This window comes from Thalassophryne amazonica, chromosome 2 (genome assembly GCF_902500255.1).
Source record: "Thalassophryne amazonica chromosome 2, fThaAma1.1, whole genome shotgun sequence".
NCBI lineage: Eukaryota > Metazoa > Chordata > Actinopteri > Batrachoidiformes > Batrachoididae > Thalassophryne > Thalassophryne amazonica.
The window spans coordinates 142,290,611-142,312,333 of NC_047104.1; the positions used below are offsets into that span (position 1 = coordinate 142,290,611).

At 40.2% G+C, this 21,723-nt stretch overlaps 1 protein-coding gene across 1 annotated transcript in view; it reads left to right on the top strand.

Moving 5' to 3' along the window:
• The window catches only part of pla2r1 (phospholipase A2 receptor 1), a 115,601-nt gene that overhangs the window by 49,117 nt on the left and 44,761 nt on the right, over nucleotides 1-21,723 (top strand). Inside the window, exons 14-22 of the mRNA XM_034195243.1 lie at nucleotides 4,494-4,578; nucleotides 4,653-4,788; nucleotides 4,859-4,894; nucleotides 8,247-8,407; nucleotides 15,109-15,173; nucleotides 15,277-15,380; nucleotides 16,253-16,389; nucleotides 20,470-20,587; nucleotides 20,760-20,899. Coding sequence (XP_034051134.1) covers nucleotides 4,494-4,578; nucleotides 4,653-4,788; nucleotides 4,859-4,894; nucleotides 8,247-8,407; nucleotides 15,109-15,173; nucleotides 15,277-15,380; nucleotides 16,253-16,389; nucleotides 20,470-20,587; nucleotides 20,760-20,899 — 982 coding nt within the window. The remainder of the gene's footprint in view (nucleotides 1-4,493; nucleotides 4,579-4,652; nucleotides 4,789-4,858; nucleotides 4,895-8,246; nucleotides 8,408-15,108; nucleotides 15,174-15,276; nucleotides 15,381-16,252; nucleotides 16,390-20,469; nucleotides 20,588-20,759; nucleotides 20,900-21,723) is intronic.

The following is a 21,723-nucleotide window of genomic DNA, read 5'->3' on the forward strand; positions in this document are numbered from 1 at the left end:
CTATTAGACAAATATGATTCAAACCACCGCAGCGCAGTGCCTTTAATACCTATGGCATGCTCTAATCTCTGTAATAAAATTTTATGGTCAACAGTATCAAAAGCAGCACTGAGGTCTAACAGAACAAGCACAGAGATGAGTCCACTGTCCGAGACCATAAGAAGATCATTTGTAACCTTCACTAATGCTGTTTCTGTACTATGATGAATTCTAAAACCTGACTGAAACTCTTCAAATAGACCATTCCTCTGCAGATGATCAGTTAGCTGTTTTACAACTACCCTCTCAAGAATCTTTGAGAGAAAAGGAAGGTTGGAGATTGGCCTATAATTAGCTAAGATAGCTGGGTCAAGTGATGGCTTTTTAAGTAATGGTTTAATTACTGCCACCTTAAAAGCCTGTGGTACATAGCCAACTAACAAAGATAGATTGATCATATTTAAGATCGAAGCATTAAATAATGGTAGGGCTTCCTTGAGCAGCCTGGTAGGAATGGGGTCTAATAAACATGTTGATGGTTTGGATGAAGTAACTAATGAGAATAACTCAGACAGAACAATCGGAGAGAAAGAGTCTAACCAAATACCGGCATCACTGAAAGCAGCCAAAGATAACGATACGTCTTTGGGATGGTTATGAGTAATTTTTTCTCTAATAGTTAAAATTTTGTTAGCAAAGAAAGTCATGAAGTCATTACTAGTTAAAGTTAATGGAATACTCAGCTCAATAGAGCTCTGACTCTTTGTCAGCCTGGCTACAGTGCTGAAAAGAAACCTGGGGTTGTTCTTATTTTCTTCAATTAGTGATGAGTAGAAAGATGTCCTAGCTTTATGGAGGGCTTTTTTATAGAGCAACAGACTCTTTTTCCAGGCTAAGTGAAGATCTTCTAAATTAGTGAGACGCCATTTCCTCTCCAACTTATGGGTTATCTGCTTTAAGCTACGAGTTTGTGAGTTATACCACGGAGTCAGACACTTCTGATTTAAAGCTCTCTTTTTCAGAGGAGCTACAGCATCCAAAGTTGTCTTCAATGAGGATGTAAAACTATTGACGAGATACTCTATCTCCCTTACAGAGTTTAGGTAGCTACTCTGCACTGTGTTGGTATATGGCATTAGAGAACATAAAGAAGGAATCATATCCTTAAACCTAGTTACAGCGCTTTCTGAAAGACTTCTAGTGTAATGAAACTTATTCCCCACTGCTGGGTAGTCCATCAGAGTAAATGTAAATGTTATTAAGAAATGATCAGACAGAAGGGAGTTTTCAGGGAATACTGTTAAGTCTTCTATTTCCATACCATAAGTCAGAACAAGATCTAAGATATGATTAAAGTGGTGGGTGGACTCATTTACTTTTTGAGCAAAGCCAATAGAGTCTAATAATAGATTAAATGCAGTGTTGAGGCTGTCATTCTCAGCATCTGTGTGGATGTTAAAATCGCCCACTATAATTATCTTATCTGAGCTAAGCACTAAGTCAGACAAAAGGTCTGAAAATTCACAGAGAAACTCACAGTAACGACCAGGTGGACGATAGATAATAACAAATAAAACTGGTTTTTGGGACTTCCAATTTGGATGGACAAGACTAAGAGACAAGCTTTCAAATGAATTAAAGCTCTGTCTGGGTTTTGGATTAATTAATAAGCTGGAATGGAAGATTGCTGCTAATCCTCCGCCCCGGCCCATGCTACGAGCATTCTGACAGTTAGTGTGACTCGGGGGTGTTGACTCATTTAAACTAACATATTCATCCTGCTGTAACCAGGTTTCTGTTAGGCAGAATAAATCAATATGTTGATCAATTATTATATCATTTACCAACAGGGACTTAGAAGAGAGAGACCTAATGTTTAATAGACCACATTTAACTGTTTTAGTCTGTGGTGCAGTTGAAGGTGCTATATTATTTTTTCTTTTTGAATTTTTATGCTTAAATAGATTTTTGCTGGTTATTGGTAGTCTGGGAGCAGGCACCGTCTCTACGGGGATGGGGTAATGAGGGGATGGCAGGGGGAGAGAAGCTGCAGAGAGGTGTGTAAGACTACAACTCTGCTTCCTGGTCCCAACCCTGGATAGTCACGGTTTGGAGGATTTAAGAAAATTGGCCAGATTTCTAGAAATGAGAGCTGCTCCATCCAAAGTGGGATGGATGCCGTCTCTCCTAACAAGACCAGGTTTTCCCCAGAAGCTTTGCCAATTATCTATGAAGCCCACCTCATTTGTACAGAAATATAGGTGACTGCGAACGTATTGCGCCGTCTTTAATTATTTTGTTCAAGCAACCAACCAACATATGTCATGCTGCCATCACACTGCCTTCACTCGGATTGGCGTCACTGTATTGCATCGATCAGCATTTATATAAAAAGACTTCTTGACTATTTTTTGCTCCGCCTAGCTGGCAACATAATGATCATTTGTCTCTTGTTGCTGTAAAACACCCCTTCTGATTAAAAATGAATGGCAGCTGGTCACTTTTCCTCTCTCCTGAAGCAGACGTGACCATGGAGTGATGGGGGTCCCAGCCTTAGTTGATAGCATTGTAAACAGCACCCTTTGCTGGGCAAACTATGTAATAACACCATTTCAAAAAGTGTTTTTCTGTTTTGTTTATTCTGTAAAATAAAAGTTTTCATACCTAGAAAAATAATGTTAGTGAATGGATCATATCGGCCGATCTTGTCGGCCAACCAATATGTCAGTGAGGCTCTAGCATCCACACGTGATAAATATGTTGTTTCAAACTATAGTGATGTCATTTCATGATATTTTATTGGCATCATCATACCAAGTAATGACAAATGTCTAACTGATCAATATAAATTTTGGATCACCTTTCTAGGCCTATTGGTTTTGAGTATATACTAGCAACTGTGTTTTTGGACAATTATGATGTCATTTTAATGTCTTTTTGATGTTACCATAATATCATTTACACCATTAATTTCAAATGATTTACTGATTAATGTAAGCTTTTCCTAGTCTCTCTGTTCCCTAATGGTTGCAATGTTTTTGGGTAGTTTAATGAATGATCTTGCTCTTGATTCTTGGCCAGTTTGCTCCACAGGGACTCATCTGGAGGGACTCTCAAGGATTATTATTACCAAATCTGATTTAAAAAAAAAAATCTGCTCACCTGTTTCAAATTTATTGTGTATACAGCATGGGCGCAATTTGGTGGGGGATAGGGGGACATGCTCCCCCCCACCTTTTCAACCAGGGGGTACAGACTATAGTGTGCCCCCCCACCACCACCTTCTGACATATATATGTGTACTTGACACATGCTATGCTAGTCGTATGTGCAAACCATGTCAGTCTTACGTGCAAAACCATGTCAGAATAGTATCTTTGTTTCTGCAAGTTTGTATTTTTAGCAGCATTGACTTGTTTACAACACCTGTTTCTTGTTTGTCACATTCAGAATTTTCTGGGACTGCATTTGCCCAGATATGAAACCAAAAATAGTTGCCTCTAGGGACTAGTGTCTATACATAAATATCAATGGACCATATCCTAATTTACTCAATTCTGAAAGTTAGAAAAGAAAATCAGAAAAGCTATCTGGGACCTCAGAAAGCCCATCTGCAATTATTGCTTGATCTCCAAAATCAGTCTATGCATGTTCAGTATAAGTGTTCGAAAAATTAAATTCATGATAAGCAATTTATCCTAAACTTATGATCTGTTGTTTTTTCAAACTTATGCAAAAACAAATCTTGAGGAAAAAAAAATACAGTATGCGATAGTTAATAATTATTAAGAGCCTGTTCTTTCATATTTATGAATACATTTCACCACACTGCAGTTTTTTTTTTTAATGAAAACTCAACCTATCATTCTTTTTGAGTTCTACACATGTGGTGATACCTTATTTACACCAGGATATTAATAAAATCAATGCTGGTTATTCTCTTATATCCACAGTTTCAAATTGTATAAGTCAAATGGTGTCCACTTTATGGTCTTCTGAAAACATTAAAATTACTGTTCTGGATGCTCAGAATGCATCTGAGGTTATCTAGAAACTGTTGGCTCCTAAAGCGGCCCCCAGACCCCCGGCCTATGGACTTCGGCCCTGCGGGCCTCGCACTTTGTCCCCCCCAATTTCTAGTTCTAAATTGCGCCCTTGGTACACAGACAGACACACAAGTGATGCACTACCACTAGTGTGAAGAGTAACAGTTGATTTTTTTATTGATCTGGTCCATCGAAATTCATCAATTTTCAATCACTTTCTTATCATTATATACCTTTTTAATATGGAGACGAACTAGATGATCGCATTTACTGGATTTGAGTTATTGTGTTGGGATCATGTTGGGATGGCTTTATTTAGCTCTCTGCATTTTACAGTGTACAAGCCTAGAAGAATGATTTGTAAACATTGGTTGTAATCATTTTAAACCCACGCTGGTTGGATATTTGATGACCTAATGTCTATAAAATAACTTCACAATGTTTTGCTTTTCTACTGTTCCGTTTTAGAACAGAGGGTCGCAAGTTTTGGGTAGGCTTAAATAAGAGAGACCCCGAGCACCTCGGAGTGTGGGAATGGTCCGATGGCTCTCCTGTAAGTACATACCAAACATCCACATGCCTCCATGTGTTCTTCAGTATAAGTATCAGAGTTACTGTTGTGTGTAGGTGGTGAAGTCTTTCATTGAGGATAAGAATGAGGAAGACGACAGGAGGGACTGTGCCGTGTACAGCGACCTGACCAATGTTCTCATGCCACAGCCGTGTGACACCAAACATGAGTGGATCTGCAAATTACCCAGAGGTCTGCTGACATCACCAGACATACAAACATCAAAACACCGTCATTTATTAAATTCTGCCTTCTGTTGCAGGTGGCAGACTGAAAAAACCCTACTGGTACACTGAGCGTAAGTTAATTTCATGTTTCAGTGCTCTGGGGAAGTTGTTGTCCAGTTTTCATATTGTTCTTGTAACCATTAGAAACATAAAAAATACATTAACTAACTTAATAATTTACATTTATAAATGCCATTATCTAAATAAAACAACAAAACTTCATTGTTGTTCTTCGTGCTGTATCTTTCAGTCAGCATTATAAATGACTTTCACTTTCAATGTGTGGTTTCTGTTCAAGGCCACACCCACCAAGTTTCACCAGGTTTCATTCGTTCCAGTCGTGTAATCTTGCAAAGAACCCATCAGACTATTAAACAACAGAATAACTAATTAATTAGTGACAGAGGTGAAGAAGAACCTTCATTAAAGTAATTTAATCATTATATTTGCATATTAGCAGTCAAAAATGTATTCTGTATGTCTGTTTCAAAAACCGATCTGACAGCTGTCATGAATAATGATAGTTAACTTCAGATAGTCGAGACGCTGCTAATGGAAATTCAGCATAGGGATCCTGGGAACCAGGGTTCTAGCAAGAACCATTTTAGTGCCAGGTAAATTACGTGATCGCGGCTCACAGCTGGAGGTGCAGGGTCCCCAAGTGGAGGTCAAGGGGCTATATGGATTTATACCTCTAAAATGTTATTGGCAAGCCCAATTTTAATCAATTTTGAGTGGTTTTAGATGCATTGAAAGCAAGAATAACAGACAAAAAAATGACATTTATGTTGTAATATTTATGAACGCAAAGTTCTTTATAAAATGTTTCTGTCAAAGTCTAAGTTAATAAAATAAATAACGTTGAAAAGGTTAAAAACACATTAATATTTGTTTGGCATATAGCATTCTTTTTTCATCCAGTGCAGCAGGCAGAGTTTTTCTGTCATGAAAGTTTTTTTTTTGTTTTGTTTTTTTTTTTTTCAAACATATATGAGTGGGATAGTATTACTTAAAAAAAAAAAAAAAAACAGTATAACCACTGATTGTCTTGTTTGAACAAGAGCTGAATGAGGTTCCTCTCCTCCTCCTCCTGTCTCTCTCTCGCTCTCACTGTTCCTCCGAGCTTTTTGGAAACGGGAGCCTTTAAAACGTCTGAATGTGTCAACATCTACTGACACTCTGGATTATTTTAATGAAACATTTTAATGGAGGTTTTTTTTTTTCCTTTAGAGCAGAGAGAGAGAGAGAGCAGGGTTGGTGGCCAGGTGGTTAATGCACTTGGTTTCAGTTCAGAAGATTCCGGGTTCAAATCCCACCCCTGCCACATTTCTCCATGTAATGTGGAGTTGCGTCAGGAAGGGCATCCGGCGTAAAACCTGTGCCAATTCAACATGCAGATCCACCTTGGATTTGCTGTGGTGACTCCGAGTGCAAACAAGGGAGCAGCCGAAGGGAGAGCAGAGAGAGAGAGACGCACTGCGTCTCCACTCTGACCTTATTCAGTCAGCTGAAAGCAGCTCCCCAAACTCTGCCATTTGCAGTGGAGCTATGAAGAAAATGAGAAATATATTCGTTATTTCTTTATTTGGTTGAAATTGCAAAATAAAACAAAAGTACAACACTATAAGCTTAAAATATGATACGAATTGATACATTTTTCAGCAACATTTCAGTTCATTTTTTGGAAAATCCGTGCTGGGAGGGAGAGGAAATTTGAACTTGAGTGCCGGGCGGAAATTTGCAGTACTGGGTGGAACCGCCCGGCACCACCCACCATAGATAGAACCCTGCTGGGAACATAAGCATCTATCAGTTGCAGTCGCGTCATTGCAGCTTTCAAAACATCTTCATTGTCTTCAATGCTTTTGTTACAAAGAATGCGCCTTCTTCTGCTTTTTTCCGGGCTTAAAAATGGCTTTGCTGCCATTCTATAGCCCTCCTTTTGTGCAGTCTATTGTATATCCATGCACAATCAAACCATGCTCTGATTACGGATTCATAGAATCTTTAAGGAATGTCAGTAAGGATTCACAGAATCTGGAAAAAAAAGCAAATAAAAAGTGTAAAAATACATCTGAATAAACTAAAACCTTGCACTGGACTGCAAAATAATTATTTAAGTTGTGTAGCATGGCGATGGCCATTCTCCAGCAGCCATGTGATCGGCCTCGGCAGCCATCTTGGATTTTCTTCATTACCAAATGGTCTGATTTTAAATATAATTGAAGAAATGTGTTGTGTGGGCCGCTGAAGAGGAGGTACTGCTGGCCCACCACCACCAGATGGCGCCCTGCTTGAAGTGCGGGCTTCAAGCACGAGGGCGTCATAGCAACCGGGAGTGACAGCTGTCACCCGTCATCAGCACCAGCTGTCACTCATTTCACATCATACCACCACCACCATAAAGGCCGGACTGCAACTCCACCTCCCCGCTGAGAAATCAGCTACCTTGGAGGTAATTTTCTCTGCTGACTTAAAACATTGAGTAATAATCTGAACTTCTTTGCAGCCATTTTCCTGTGGTGTTGCCTTATCTGTGGGATTGGCGTTTGGTGTGATCAGCGACGGCTTCGCTTCACACTCCAACCAGATAAGTGGTTAGACAGGAGCTGCACGAGTGTGGGATTGGAGGTGGAGGTGCTCCCTCCCAAAAGAACACAGACGGTGGAATTACTGAGTGTGCGAACTCACACTCATCAAAACTGTTTCTGTTCTCTGCCAGCAGTACCCGGTCTGACAGCTGGAGATGGTGGCCACCTGGGGCTCCAGGACTTGGCGGCTCCGGTGTTCTTCAGATCCGTTGGCGGTGAAGACTGTGTGGGATCCGGCTCGGTTCTAGACGGACATCTCTTATCCTCAAGCCTGCCCACACGTCACTTAACATTTAATTGTCTGTGGTACCAAAACTGTGTGTGTCTGTATTCCGTTGTGCATTTCACAACATTAAATTGTTACTGTTTGGCTTATCCATTGTCCATTCATTTAGCGCCCACTGTTGTGGGTCCGTGTTCCTACACCTTCACAACAAAATGGCTTCTCTGAACCATGAAAACCTAGGGATGGACCCAAATAAATGTTATTGTTGTAGTCCTTTCAGAATATGAAAGGACTATGACCTTATAGGACAGGTGGACGAGCACCTTATAGGACAGGTGGACAAGCCTGGTGGCCATCTTGGATTTACAGGGCACAGCTGTGTGATTGATTTCTAAGCAACTGAAACATATTCCTCAGCCTATGAATGGCCAAATTAGGTGAAAAAAGCTCATTTTTACTCAAATGCATGGCAAAGAGGGCCTGTTTTAGGTGAACCGGTGGCCATTTTTCTAAATTTTGGTGGCCATCTGGGATTTTGGGCAAAATTCTAGATGGTCCAAAAGTGAATTTTAAATAGGCTTGTGAATGCTTGTGGCTCCCTTCCAGAGAGTGAGCCGTGGGTTTTTTACCATGGAGCCGAGTACCTGCTGGCCAAACAGCCCTTTGACTGGGATGCTGTCAATCTGGCCTGTCAGATGATGGGAGCCCAGCTGCTCTCCATTCACTCCAGAGAGGAGCTACACTTCATCAAGGAGCGACTACGGCGGGTCTGTTTACACATATACACATGTACTCAGATGACTTTGTGGTGGAAGAATTTTCTATATTTTTCCTGTAATGAATTCAGTTAATCATCCATTATTTTATTAAGTCAGTTTATTGACATTGTCACTGGTAATCAAAGCACACATTTGAAAGTTTAAACAAATATAAAACCAAACTAGGATTTGACTTGTACTATGGCATCACACACGTAATCATTTGGCAATGTGGCGAGTTTGGTTTGTAGTAACATTACGTTGGACAGACTTATAAAACATGTAACATGTTGTAGTGAATGGCTTGCATGGCAGCACCCTGACATCGGTGTGTGAGTGTGTCTGTGTGAATGGGTGAATGTGAAGCATACTTGTAACTTGCTTTGAGCTTCTGATGCAGATGGAAAAGAACTGTGTAAATGCAGTCCCATATTACAGCAGTACTGTTATGAAACTACAAGATATGCTACGTCCAGCAAACAGATCTGGATTTCCAAAAAGTACAGTTTTGTACTACTTATTAGTACCAATCAGCTCGAATTTGGACTCAGTGAGCAAAATTATGGCATGAACTCTGGGTATTAACATTTATTACCTCCTCCAGCTTTGTTTGTGGAGTGTTTTTGCCCTGGAGCCCAGTATTTCTTATTGTTACATGGGAAACAAGGTACCAGTAGATTCAGTAGATTCTCACAAATCCAACAAGACCAAGCATTCATGATATGCACACTCTTAAGGCTACGAAATTGGGCTATTAGTAAAAAAAAAAAGTAGAAAAGGGGGTGTTCACAATAATAGTGGCATCTGCTGTTGACGCTGCAAACTCAAAACAATTATGTTCAAACTAGAGATGTCCCGATCAGGTTTTTTTTTTGGCCCCGATCCAGTTCCGAGTCATCTGATTTTGAGTATGTGCCGATACCGAGTCCCGATCCGATACTTTAAAAAACTGAATGAACAATGAACAAATGCTAAATATATAATAATTTCATTTTAATCACCTTATTTTATTATTTATCACTTAAACAGTGCACTTCTCCTTGAGGTAGCTTGAACATTCAAGTAATAATCTACCAGACTTACAAAATGTACAAGTTTCCATGTTATTTTATTTGTCTAAAAATAAATGTCCAAGGTTCCTTATGTTAAACAAGAAATGATCTAATCTGAAATAACAGGTGGTTTTAATTTATAGATGAAAGGTTTCTAAAGAACCGTTTATTGATTTGGCTATTTTAATTACAAGTGTTCTAAACTTTTTTAAACAGTAATCAGAAATTTTGAGGTAACAAACAACAACAAAAAACATTTCCAAGGATTTTTCTTCAGACTCGTGGTTTCTGCACTTATCTGTGGTTCAAATCCCAGTCTGACTGGAAAATCAATAAGGGCCCTTGGGCAAGGTCTTTAATCCCCTATTGCTCCTGGTGTGTAGTGAGCGCCTTGTGTGGCAGCACCCTGACATCGGGGTTAATGTGAGGCATAATTGTAAAGCGCTTTGAGCGTCTGATGCAGATGGAAAAGCGGAATATAAATGCAGTCCATTTACATTTTGTACAGATCAGTGGTTTCTACCACTAGTCTTCCATGTTTTGGCCCGACGCATCGTTCCTGTTGGACAGCGCGAAGCTACGTCACAGCTCAGAGCATCGAAAGTTCAAAAGTCAACTTGAAAAGTAAAAGTCAAAAAAACAACTTACATTTGCGTCCTGACAGTCCTCAGTGTCCCTCTCATGCTTTATCAGTGTTCAACAAGTTCAGAGCAGCGCAGTGAACGTCAGTGAAGATGGAAGCTCTTTAAGACGCGCTCCTAAATATGATGAGCGCACACGTCGCTCGTGCGCACACCATCTCTCGATCCGTTTTGCAGACAAACGATCACAGGACAATTTGTTTTTTTCTTTTTGTTAATCAGATGACAGATCGTCGTCCTGAGGACTTGGTCAGCACCGGGTCCTGCTGCGCACGGAGGGATGACTGAGCAAGAGTTTCGGTGGGAAAGTGTCCATCATGCTCTTGTCATTCCATCGAGGCGTCAGGCTGAGCGCATAATCACACAATCAGTAGTTCTGCGAAAGAAACTTTGCGCGTGTAACTCCCCCACCTCTGTCTAGTTGAACTTGTGTTTTTTCTTTTGTTCAATTAAAAAAAAGATTGGGTTGAACTTTGACCGCGTCAGCCTGCTGACAAGCGAGAATGCTCGCTCCCGTCAGAAGCGTCACATCAAAAGCCGAGCTAAAGCAACGCTTCTGACGCCTCTAAAAAGCAACGCGTCTCATGCCTCTGATGCGTCCGACGCATGAAAGGCCCATTGCAATAATGCGCCTGAAATAGCGCTGATCAAAATAAAGAGGATAAAATCTATATCGGATTCCTGATTGAGATGCAACGTCCAATTTTGATCAAGTCTGAAACCATGTGATCGAGCCCGATTTCCGATCACGTGATCGGATCGGGACATCCCTAGTTCAAACTGCTTTTTTAGCAATCCTGTGAATCACTAAACTAGTATTTAGTTGTATAACCACAGTTTTTCATGATTTCTTCACATCTGCGAGGCATTACTTTTGTTGGTTTGGAACCAAGATTTTGCTCATTTACTAGTGTGCTTGGGGTCATTGTCTTGTTGAAACACCCATTTCAAGGGCATGTCCTTTCAGCATAAGGCAACATGACCTCTTCAAGTATTTTGACATATCCAAACTGATCCATGATACCTGGTATGCGATATATAGGCCCAACACCATAGTAGGAGAAACATGCCCATATCATGATGCTTGCACCACCACGCTTCACTGTCTTCACTGTGAACTGTGGCTTGAATTCAGAGTTTGGGGGTCGTCTCACAAACTGTCTGCGGTCCTTGGACCCATAAAGAACAGTTTTACTCTCATCAGTCCACAAAATATTCCTCCATTTCTCTTTAGGCCAGTTGATGTGTTCTTTGGCAAATTGTAACCTCTTCTGCACGTCTTTTATTTAACAGAGGGACTTTGCGGGGGATTCTTGCAAATAAATTAGCTTCACACAGGCGTCTTCTAACTGTCACAGCACTTACAGGTAACTCCAGACTGTCTTTGATCATCCTGGTGCTGATCAGTGGGTGAGCCTTTGCCATTCTGGTTATTCTTCTATCCATTTTGATGGTTGTCTTCCGTTTTTTTTTGTCCATTTTAAAGCATTGGAGATCATTGTAGATGAACAGCCTATAATTTTTTGCACCTGCGTATAAGTTTTCCCCTCTCCAATCAACTTTTTAATCAAACTACGCTGTTCTTCTGAACAATGTCTTGAACGTCCCATTTTCCTCAGGCTTTCAAAGAGAAAAGCGTATTCAACAGGTGCTGGCTTCATCCTTACATAGGGGACACCTGATTCACACCTGTTTGTTCCACAAAATTGACAAACTCACTGACTGAAGTGTGCATATCATGAATGCTTGCTCTTGTTGGATTTGTGAGAATCTACTGAATCTACTGGTACCTTGTTTCCCATGTAACAATAAGAAATATACTCAAAACCTGAATTAATCTTTTTAGTCACATAGCACTACTATTATTCCGAACACTACTGTATGTCCTTATGAAATGTTTTACTGAAAATTCATATCCTGATAGGCAAGAACTGACTCAGTTTTCAAGGTCAAAGGGCAAAGTCAGAAAAAATGTTGGAAAATACAATAATTGAATGAATTTAATATTGAACAATTTTTCAGAAATTCATAACTGTCAAAACAGACTGAATTTTTTTCATATTTGAGAGCATTATGAAGGATAGTATCCATTAAAGACTGAGAAAGTTTGATCCGGATCTGATCCAGATTGCAGGTTTTGTTGCCATTTATTTATAACATTAGAGAATCTGTTTAATGTTTTTTTTTTTGTTTTTTTTTACATTATATCTTAATCAAACGTGCCCCAATCATTCTCATATTTGAAAGCGAGGCGCAGACTGTCACTCACTATCGCCTGACAAAGTTTGATCTAGATCTGATCCGGATTGTGGATTTTGTGGACATTTGAATTAAACATTGAAAACACCATTTAATGTATATTTTACATTATATCTTAATCAAAAGTGCTTCAATCACTCCCATTTGTGACAACGAGGTGCAAACTGGCACACTGAATGAATAGACTAAGTTTGATCTGCATCTGATCCATATTTCAGATTTTATCGGATATTTGATTTTAACATTGAAAAGCCCTTTTTATCTATATTTTGTATTATATTTACAATTTGTTGCCAGATTGTAAATGTAAATTTGTTCTGTAGCATTCGGATTGTGTCCTTTAAGCTGAAGAGATTGAAGTGGTTGAAAAAGGGAGTGGGAATAGATGGGGTTTTTTTTTCCATTCACTTTTTTATTGAAAAGGATGCATTCATTACAATCTGTTTAAACATACCAGATGAGTCCTTTTCTTGCTTTTACATTTTTGAATAAATGAACAGAACAACATTGTGGCTTTAACTAAGTATTGCAGGTACTTTTTTTTAACATATACAGAGAGAACTATATCCAGTCATCTTATTACTGTTTCCAGAGATTGATACAGAGTTTCAATACCACCAGGATTCAAACATTATATAAAATCACTTCTATACGGGGATATGAACCTTATCCATCCCCTCCAAATATTCTAAAATTTTTATTTCTGGGTTCTTAAGGAAAATGTCAATTTTTCCAATTTAAATATTTCTAAAACAGTGTTAAACCAGTCTTCTAATGTTGGGGGGGTTGGATTTAACCATTTCGTGTAATTGATTTTTTACTGGCTGCTAGAAGAGCCTGGAGCAGCCTCACATCCCCTCCTCCTTCAACAGATGCAATCAAACCAAGATATAGGCTTGTAAAATCATTATTTGAACCTTGAAGATTTCTTTCAGAGCCTTATGGATTCCAGACCAGTGTTGATTTAAAACCGGGCAAGACCAAAACACATGGAAATGGTCTGCCTCTAGAGAGCCACATTTTCTCCAGCATTCTGCATTTAAATTTTTATATTTACTCTGCAGGGGTGTTGTAAAAAATATTATTATATTTTTCCAGCAGTGCTCTCTCCAGGACAGTGAGCACCACTGGAAACTACAAATTTTCTCCCAGTTCTCATTAGATATAGCCACTCCCGCTTCCATTTCCCATTTTTTCTTAATGTGAAGAGTATTGTCATTTTTAGCATTTAGGAGCGCAGTATATAACTTGGAGATAGCTTTTTTCAGGAAGCCCTCATATGACGCTTTAATAATTTTATAGAAATATTCTTCTGGTGTAAGTTTTGCAATGTTGCATTGATTGTTAAAGTAGACAAATAGATGGGTTTTTACCCCCCAACTCCTTTCGGACTAGATAATTTTATTTTTGGTTAAAGGGGTAGGCGTTAATAAGCATTGCTTCTGCCTATACCCTTTCAGGCACACGGATGCATTGTTAATCCATTTTCTTTCTTCATTGTAAGTTTTTTGTTGTTTTGGATTGTGTGTGCTGAATACATTTATTCGTTCATTCATATTTTAGCTTATGAAAAGATAAGATCAGCTGTATTTATCTCAAAGGAAATTATTAAATTAAATTAAAAAGCCACTTTTAACAAGACTTTGACCTCGAAAAGTTTTTCCAAGGTAAAAATTTGTGGAATTAGAAACTAGCACGATGCTCTACTTTATTTATTTTATTTTATTGTTTATTTTATTTATTTGTGAACATTCTTCCATAGTAATTCACAGCTAAATAAATTAATATGTTCATGTCAGATAATGAGTCCTTTTATTTGTGACACAAATAGAGGATTTTTTTTTTTTATTTGGCAAATAATGCATACAAACACGCAACATGTAAATATGACATTAAAAACCAGGATAACACATGAAAGTATAAACGCTGATTTTCAATGTGGTCCTTGAAGGAGGAGGAGCCATATGTCAGTTTATATATAAGTTTTTGACCATCTGATTTTCAAAGGTGGTATTGTCCATCTGCGTAAATGACAACAGGGCTAATTATCTGAACAGGTTTTAGATAAAAATAATAATTCTCATATAATTTCATTGCTTAGTTCCTTTTTGTCTCAGTGAGAGTCTGAATACTGTATCTGATTTCATTTAGATTCACCCTCGGCAATATGATGCTCGGGCTCCACAGTCACATCAGGCAGTAGAGTTAACACTATTACGAGTAAACATACTGTATTAACATCAAAATACCAACATTCTCCACTGTAGTCACTGCAGAAAGTGACAAATATGAACTCAGTGCATTCTGCAAGTTTTACTGAACACATTGAACTTAGCCACAAAGAAAAGCTGCAGTTGATCAGTAGACCAAGTCAAGTCACATACGTGTGCACGGCTTACAGGCCGATACGGAGAGAAGGAAACAGGCCGCTGTAATGTTTAGTTTGTTGTCATTTGATAGAGCCGGGGTTTGTTTTGTTCAGTTACGTAAGGCATAATTTTAAGTTTCTGTCTTTTGAATGAGGTACCTTTAATCCTCCTTTTGGGACTTGACAGCTTCACGCTCAAATCCACGTGTTTTTGTGGATGCCAGTGTTTGGATCAGAGCAAAGACAATAAATCAAAGAACTGAATGAGGCAAAGCACGGGACAAGGACAGCACCCCAGTGCCTGATAAGCAAACCTTCCAGCTCATTGAGGACTGGGAAGCATAAGTGAAGTGTGTGCTGTTTTTCACGTCTTTCCCTCTTTCTCATTAGCTCTCTTTGAGCCCTGCTGAATGGTGGATCGGGTTCTCCATCGACCAGCCTGGAGGGGAGGTCAGGTCTGTGTGTTTTACAGCTCATGGAACATTTCCTCTCACTCTTCTAGCATCTTATTTCACTTTTTGTGTAAAACAGTTGTGCTCATTTTGTATGTCTTTGCAGGTGGAGTGATAAAACAGGCCTAGACTTTCAGAACTGGGCAGAGGGCTCGAGCAGAGCTGGCCCTCTGAAACACAGGCTGTGTGTCACCATGTCGTCATCTTCGGGTATGCGCACACAGACATGCACGCCGTTAACCCCCAAAACGAGAATTCGCTGCCAATTGCGAGTATAATACTGAAAAAATATTTCCCGAAACGTGAGCGCAGGTCGATTTCTTTGTGTATGTGTTTGGCTGAGATGCCATCTGTGGGATTATGACTGCACTCCTCTCACTTTCATTGCATCATGGGGCTTTGTGCCACCCCTCGACTCGCGCGCGTGGTGGGTGGCTGAACAACCCAACGCTTGGTGAATTCTGCTTCATGATGACAGGAAGAGTCGACATCGAAGGATCAAAAAGTGACATCGCTATGAACACGTGGCTGCCACAAACCAGTTATCCCTGTGGTACCTTTTCTGACACCTCCTACTTAAAACCCAAAATGTCAGAAGGATCGTGAGGCTCCGCTTTCACGGTCAGTATTCACACTGAAAATCACGATCAAGCGAGCTTTTGCCCTTCTGCTTCATGGGAGGAGCATTACCATTTGACAGGTGTCCCGCCCCAATCGAACTCCCGACCTGTCACTGTCCCTCTGAGCCAGTCACTTCCAGCGGAACCCACTCACGGCTCACTTCACCGGCTGTAGTGACCCCCTGCAAAAAATGCATATATTTTTGCGGTGGGTTTACAATCAAGATTTCCTTAAGTAATTGATTCGTAAACTGAAATCTGTAAACTACTTAGCGAGACCTGCGTTCACGTTTTGTGGGATATTTTATTTACAGTTTGCAGTAAAATTATTAACGGATTGCGTAAATTTTTATGAACAGTTTGCGGATAATTCAACTGATTCACATTTTTGGGGGTTACCAACACTCATGCATGGCACTTGCACATGTGAGTGTCCGTTAAGGTCTTGCTCATGTGGTGCAGGAAAGTGGTCACCAAAGGAGTGCAGCGATCTCCACGGCTACGTGTGCAAGAGAAAGACTGTGTCTGTGGTGGAAACGCCTAGGGAGCCACGCTACATCGGAAGATGTCCGGAGAAGTGGCTGTACTTTGGACACAAGGTTCATACAAACACTGGCGTGACAGACTCTTGAATTGATGATTTATGCCCTGTTTTAAACAACACTATTGGTCATCTTGATACCTACAATATAGAACCATATTCAATCGACGTCTCCACTCGGAGACTCTACTAGTAGAGTTTCCATTGATTACAAGTTCTTGCTTTCTTTCTGTGATCACTTTAGCATGGTGTGGCTCTGATGTGAAGTTGATATGGCAGATATTTTTCTAATTTCCACAGTTGCTGTCATTCTATGTCTAGATATCATCTTGTCAAGATAATTAGGGTCAGAGGTCAAAGGCCTTTTTTCCCAGTTCAATGTCCACCAAACTAGGCACACATACAGTTTGTGGATCCAGGCAACATCACATTTACCAAATGTCAATTACTGAGTGAAAGCAAGTGGGTTCAAATGTTAAAACTGTTTTTTTTCATGCTGATTTGTATCAAACCTGGCATCCATCCATCCATCCATTCATCTTCTGTACGCGCTTACCTCAATTAAGGGTCACGGGGGGCTGGAGCCTATCTCAGCAGTCATAGGGCGTGGGGCACTCTGGATAGGACACCAATCTGTCACAAGGCCACATATGGACACACAAAGACATTCCCACCTGCATGCACACCTAATCTGCATATATTTGGATGTAGGAGGAGGCCGGAGCACCCACAGGGAACTCACGCGAATGCGGGGAAAACATGCAAACTACACATAGAAAGGCCATAGGTGGGAATCGATCCCATAACCTTCTTGCTGTGAGGCAACAGTGCTAACCATGTTGGGAAAGTGTAAGTACACGGACCCACAACAGGGGGCGCAAATGAACGGACAATGGAATAGGTCAAATAACAACACTTTACTGTTGCGAACGTGCACAACAAACACAACAGATTACACAATAGATCAAAGGTCACATTACAAGGTGTCGTGTGGGCAGGCTCGAAGATAGGAGACGCCTGTCCAAAGCAGAACCGGAACCACACGATTTCCTCCGCCACCAGACCCCGGGAATACTGGAGCCGCCAAGTCCCGAACTCCCAGGTGGCCACTGCCTCCGCGTGTCGGACCTGGTACTGCTGGCGAGGAACAAAAACACAATTAAACGTGGGTGCGTCTGCACCCAGCAATCTGCACGGCAGGGAAGCTACCTCCACCTCTCGTTGGAGAAAAAGTCTGTTATCACTCACAAAAATCACAAAAAGGGCTTTCTATCAAGCAGTCAGGCTGAGGATATTACCTTTCAGGTAGAACGATATCTCGGCAAAGAGGTGGAGATGACGTCTTGCTGATATACCGATGCAGATCAGATGAGTGGTGACAGCTGTCACAGGTGATGAGTGTCAGCTGTCACCCCGGCTGCTCCTGTGAGGCGGCAGCGCCCTCTGGTGCCTGGAGCCCGCACTCCAGGCAGGGTGCCCTCTGGTGGTGGTGGGCCAGCAGTACCTCCTCTTCAGCGGCCCACACAACAAACCAGTAACCATTAAGGTAAACTTCAATAGCTCAAAGGTCAAAATGGATATTTTTTTCCTCTCTGAATTGCACCAAACTTATCTGGGGTCAGATTTGGCAATGTTTAATCATTGGTGTCAAAGTTATAATTAGCATCAAAGGTGGCAGACATAGTATGGGGGTGCACCCTGATAGTGCCTAACAAGGTCAGACTTGCCAAATGTCAATCATTGGGGTGAAGGCAGGGGCGTCGGACTTGGGGGGGTAAAGGGTAGTATGTACCCAGGGCCCAGAGCATGGGGGGGCCACAAAAAACTGGCATTAAATACATTTTTGTATTGCATGTTATTAATGTCCATACAATTCATGTTGTAAAGAATATAATTAGAATGAATGTATAAATGTTGCAAAACATAATTCTGCTCCAACACTAATATTGAAAGATCTCTGAGGGCCCTTCCACGCCTGCACAGTTGTACAATAGTTTAGTCCAGGTGCACAGGCAACACTCCCACCACACACACACACACACACCAAACGGGATCTGACAGAAAGAGGAGGTGTTTAGTAGTGCTGAAACAACTAATCGATTTACTCGATTATTAAAATAGTTGTCAACTAATTTAGTCATCAATTAGTTGTTAAATAACTTTGTTTTACCGCAAATGTTTCGTTTCTTCCATATAAATCAACCGTTTCTGCAGTGCGGCTTTGCTTTGAACCTTGAACCAATCGAAGCAGTGATCCCGCAGATCGCAGTGCTTCGATCTGGTGCTTTGTTTTATTTTGCTTAATCTTAATTTTTCCCCACTAAAACCCCAAAGAGCATATGTCTGTGAGTAACATTTACCTTTTTATGTTAATCTGACCTGTTATGGTCTTCTGAAACAGTTGATAGATGTATTTTATAACTTAAAAACGGGGCCGATGCTAACTCGTTAGCATGTCTATGGCGTTTTCAATGCTGAAGTTAGCATTAAGCTGTTTCAGCTGTCAGCACATTTGTTTTCTGTATAATAATTTATGGCTCAGCGTTTGTTGTCGTAAAAGAGTCAAATGTATTACAAATTGTAATATTTTATTCATTTATTTTTATTTATATATCAATAATAATAATAATAGAAACAACAACAATAATAGTAATAATAACTAATAATGCCACAATAAAGTTTTAGAGAAAGAGACAAAAAGAATCTGATAAAACAAAACAGAAAAGATTAAACCAACTAACAATGAACATAAATAAATATAGAAATAACTATTTCCTGTGAACACCCAGTGACTCTTAAACCTCCACTTCATCCCTGTTTTATTAAGTTTAATCACAATCTGTTTTGGTCAAACCACATCTAAGCTGTTTTTACACAAGAAAAAAAAATTAAATGCAGTAAACTGCACATTTGTGTCTTTTTTCATGAAAATATCTTATTAAATATAACATATTACACTTTCGTCAGGCCTTTAAAATACTTTGTGTACTCTTGCTGTAATATGTTGTCAGTGGTTGAGATAGTTGCTGTAGGCATCTAAACCTGATGGAAATCTCTTTGTGGTGTGTCAGTGATGTATGTATGTGCAAAATAAAACAAAACACTACTCCAGGTATGTTTTTGACGAGAATATAACATAACTTTGTTACAAGGTCAAACGTTGATGTTGTGTGACAAAGGCCTTTTAATAATAACTCACTTAAAGAAATAATGGCAAAACTCACATGTAAGTAAAAAAACAAAACGATTAATTGAAAAAATAATCGACCGATGAACTGATTAGTAAAATAATTGTTAGTTGCAGCCCTAGTGTTTAGGCTGAAATAAAATATGTCTCTCCTAAAAAAATCAAAGTCCGGATTTCAAAAAAGAAGAGAAAAAAGGACAGGGAAAGAAAACTAAATGAGGGAAAGCAGCTGCTGACCAAATTATTTGAAAGTTCAATACAGCTAGCTTTCAAGCTAGCTGTATTGAGTTTGGGGGTCTGGGGGACCAAATTGCACCGTTTTCTAGAAAAACGGTGCAATTTGGTGCATTCCTGTGCATTTTAACAGACGGGAATGCACCAAATTGCACCATTTTTCTAGAAAATGGTGCAGTTTGGTCTCCCAGACCCCCCAGCTCAGTATTGCTCCTCCAACTTTAAAAAGGGTTCTGACTCCCAGGTGTGATCTAAGGTATACATGATTTAGACCTGGTTTGACTACGCATTCGAAATTTGGTGTTTGCGTTAATAAAAAAAGAACATAACGGGGGGGGGGGGGGGGGGTCTTCAATATGGCTAGTACCTAGGGCCCAGAATTTGGTGCTACACCCCTGGGTGAAGGTCATGCCTGCCTATCTGTTTTTCACCCACTCCTCCTGATTCCTGACAAGCTTGGTATGCCAACAAAAGTTGGCTCCAAAATTGCCATTTTGGCAAAGGACTTTGATTTCAACTTGATTTGAAACAAGTGGATTCCAGAATTGCCTTGACAAGGTCAACCAGAGGTCAATCATTTGGGTGAAGGTCCAGGTCATTGGGGTAAAAAAAAAAACATTATTGTGTTTGGCTTTAATCTGTTGTCTCCAAACAAGCATACTGCTGAAGGATAAAGATTAGAACTTTAGAATGAGATATCCATGTTTATGTTTGCAGTGTCTTTTACTTCACCTTCCTGGAAGCCCAAAAGAAGGAAAAAGTTGGAGAGATGCCCAATCCATCTGCTCCTCTTTTGATGGTTCACTGGTTGCCATAGAAGATGAAATTGAACAAGGTAGAAACAACAACACAACTGGAATAAAGCTCACATTTCCTATGTTTTGTATTCCAGTGGTGTCAGTTCCATCAGATTCCTTGTTGTGTTCCTTTGTCACTTTACTGGCAGGCAGCAGGAATACTGCTGTATTTCTTGGTATTTCATTTTTCCAGTCGTTCCTGTTTTGCAGCCTACATCACGATGTTGCTGCAGGGCAGCTCTGTTGGTGTGTGGATCGGTCTGCGGGATGAAGACACCATGAAATGGACCAATGGGAAACCAGTCAGCTACACCAACTGGTCTCCAGTTGAACCGAAGAGCTATCTCACTGTAAGTTTTGACAGGAAATAGCATAAATACAGAAGCACTCAGTAGAGCAGCTTCCTCTACCAAGGATGAACTGGGCCAGTGCTTCCAACATATACCGTATTCACATACCTGAGCCATAGACTGTATCCCTACTGGACAGAGGTTGCGTAACATCACCCATTGGTTTTCTGTAGAGACCTGGAAGAGTCACAATGAAGCCCGTGTCTGGGCTATGTTCTGCACTGCGCCATGTTCACAGAAGCTAAATGACAAACTCATTAATGCATAAAGAGGCAGAGCGTGGGTGACTCTACGTGTGGTGAATGATGCACGAACACCCCCCTCTGTCACAGTCCGAGCCATTTAACCTCTGTTCGGGTGTTTATTAAATCGCATTTTTGAGGGACTGCATGGTGATTATTGTAACAGTTTACTTTGTTATGGACGTTAAAAATTATGAGCTACGTATTTTCTCAGTAATCATACATTAAGTGGACCTAATGGGAGAAGCTACCAACAGCTGCTAAAAGTGCTAACATCGTTAGCATACAACATTAAATCCGACGAGAATTTTCCTCAGCGCGAATACAGTAACAGACACGTCTGCCCCGTTAGAATGTTTCACCACCCAACAAGCCGTGTTATTCCAGGTGTTTGTAATAAAATACTCAAAATAAGCGGGCACAGCCTCCATGACCAGTCACATCGAGCGGATTCTGAGCTAAAGACAAGACACAGAGACGCTCCGCTCATCAGCTGTCAGCTGTCACTCAGAGCGACTTCGCCCCCACTTATACAGAACTTTATATCATGCAGAGATTTGCTTTTGGTTTTTAAATAAGATC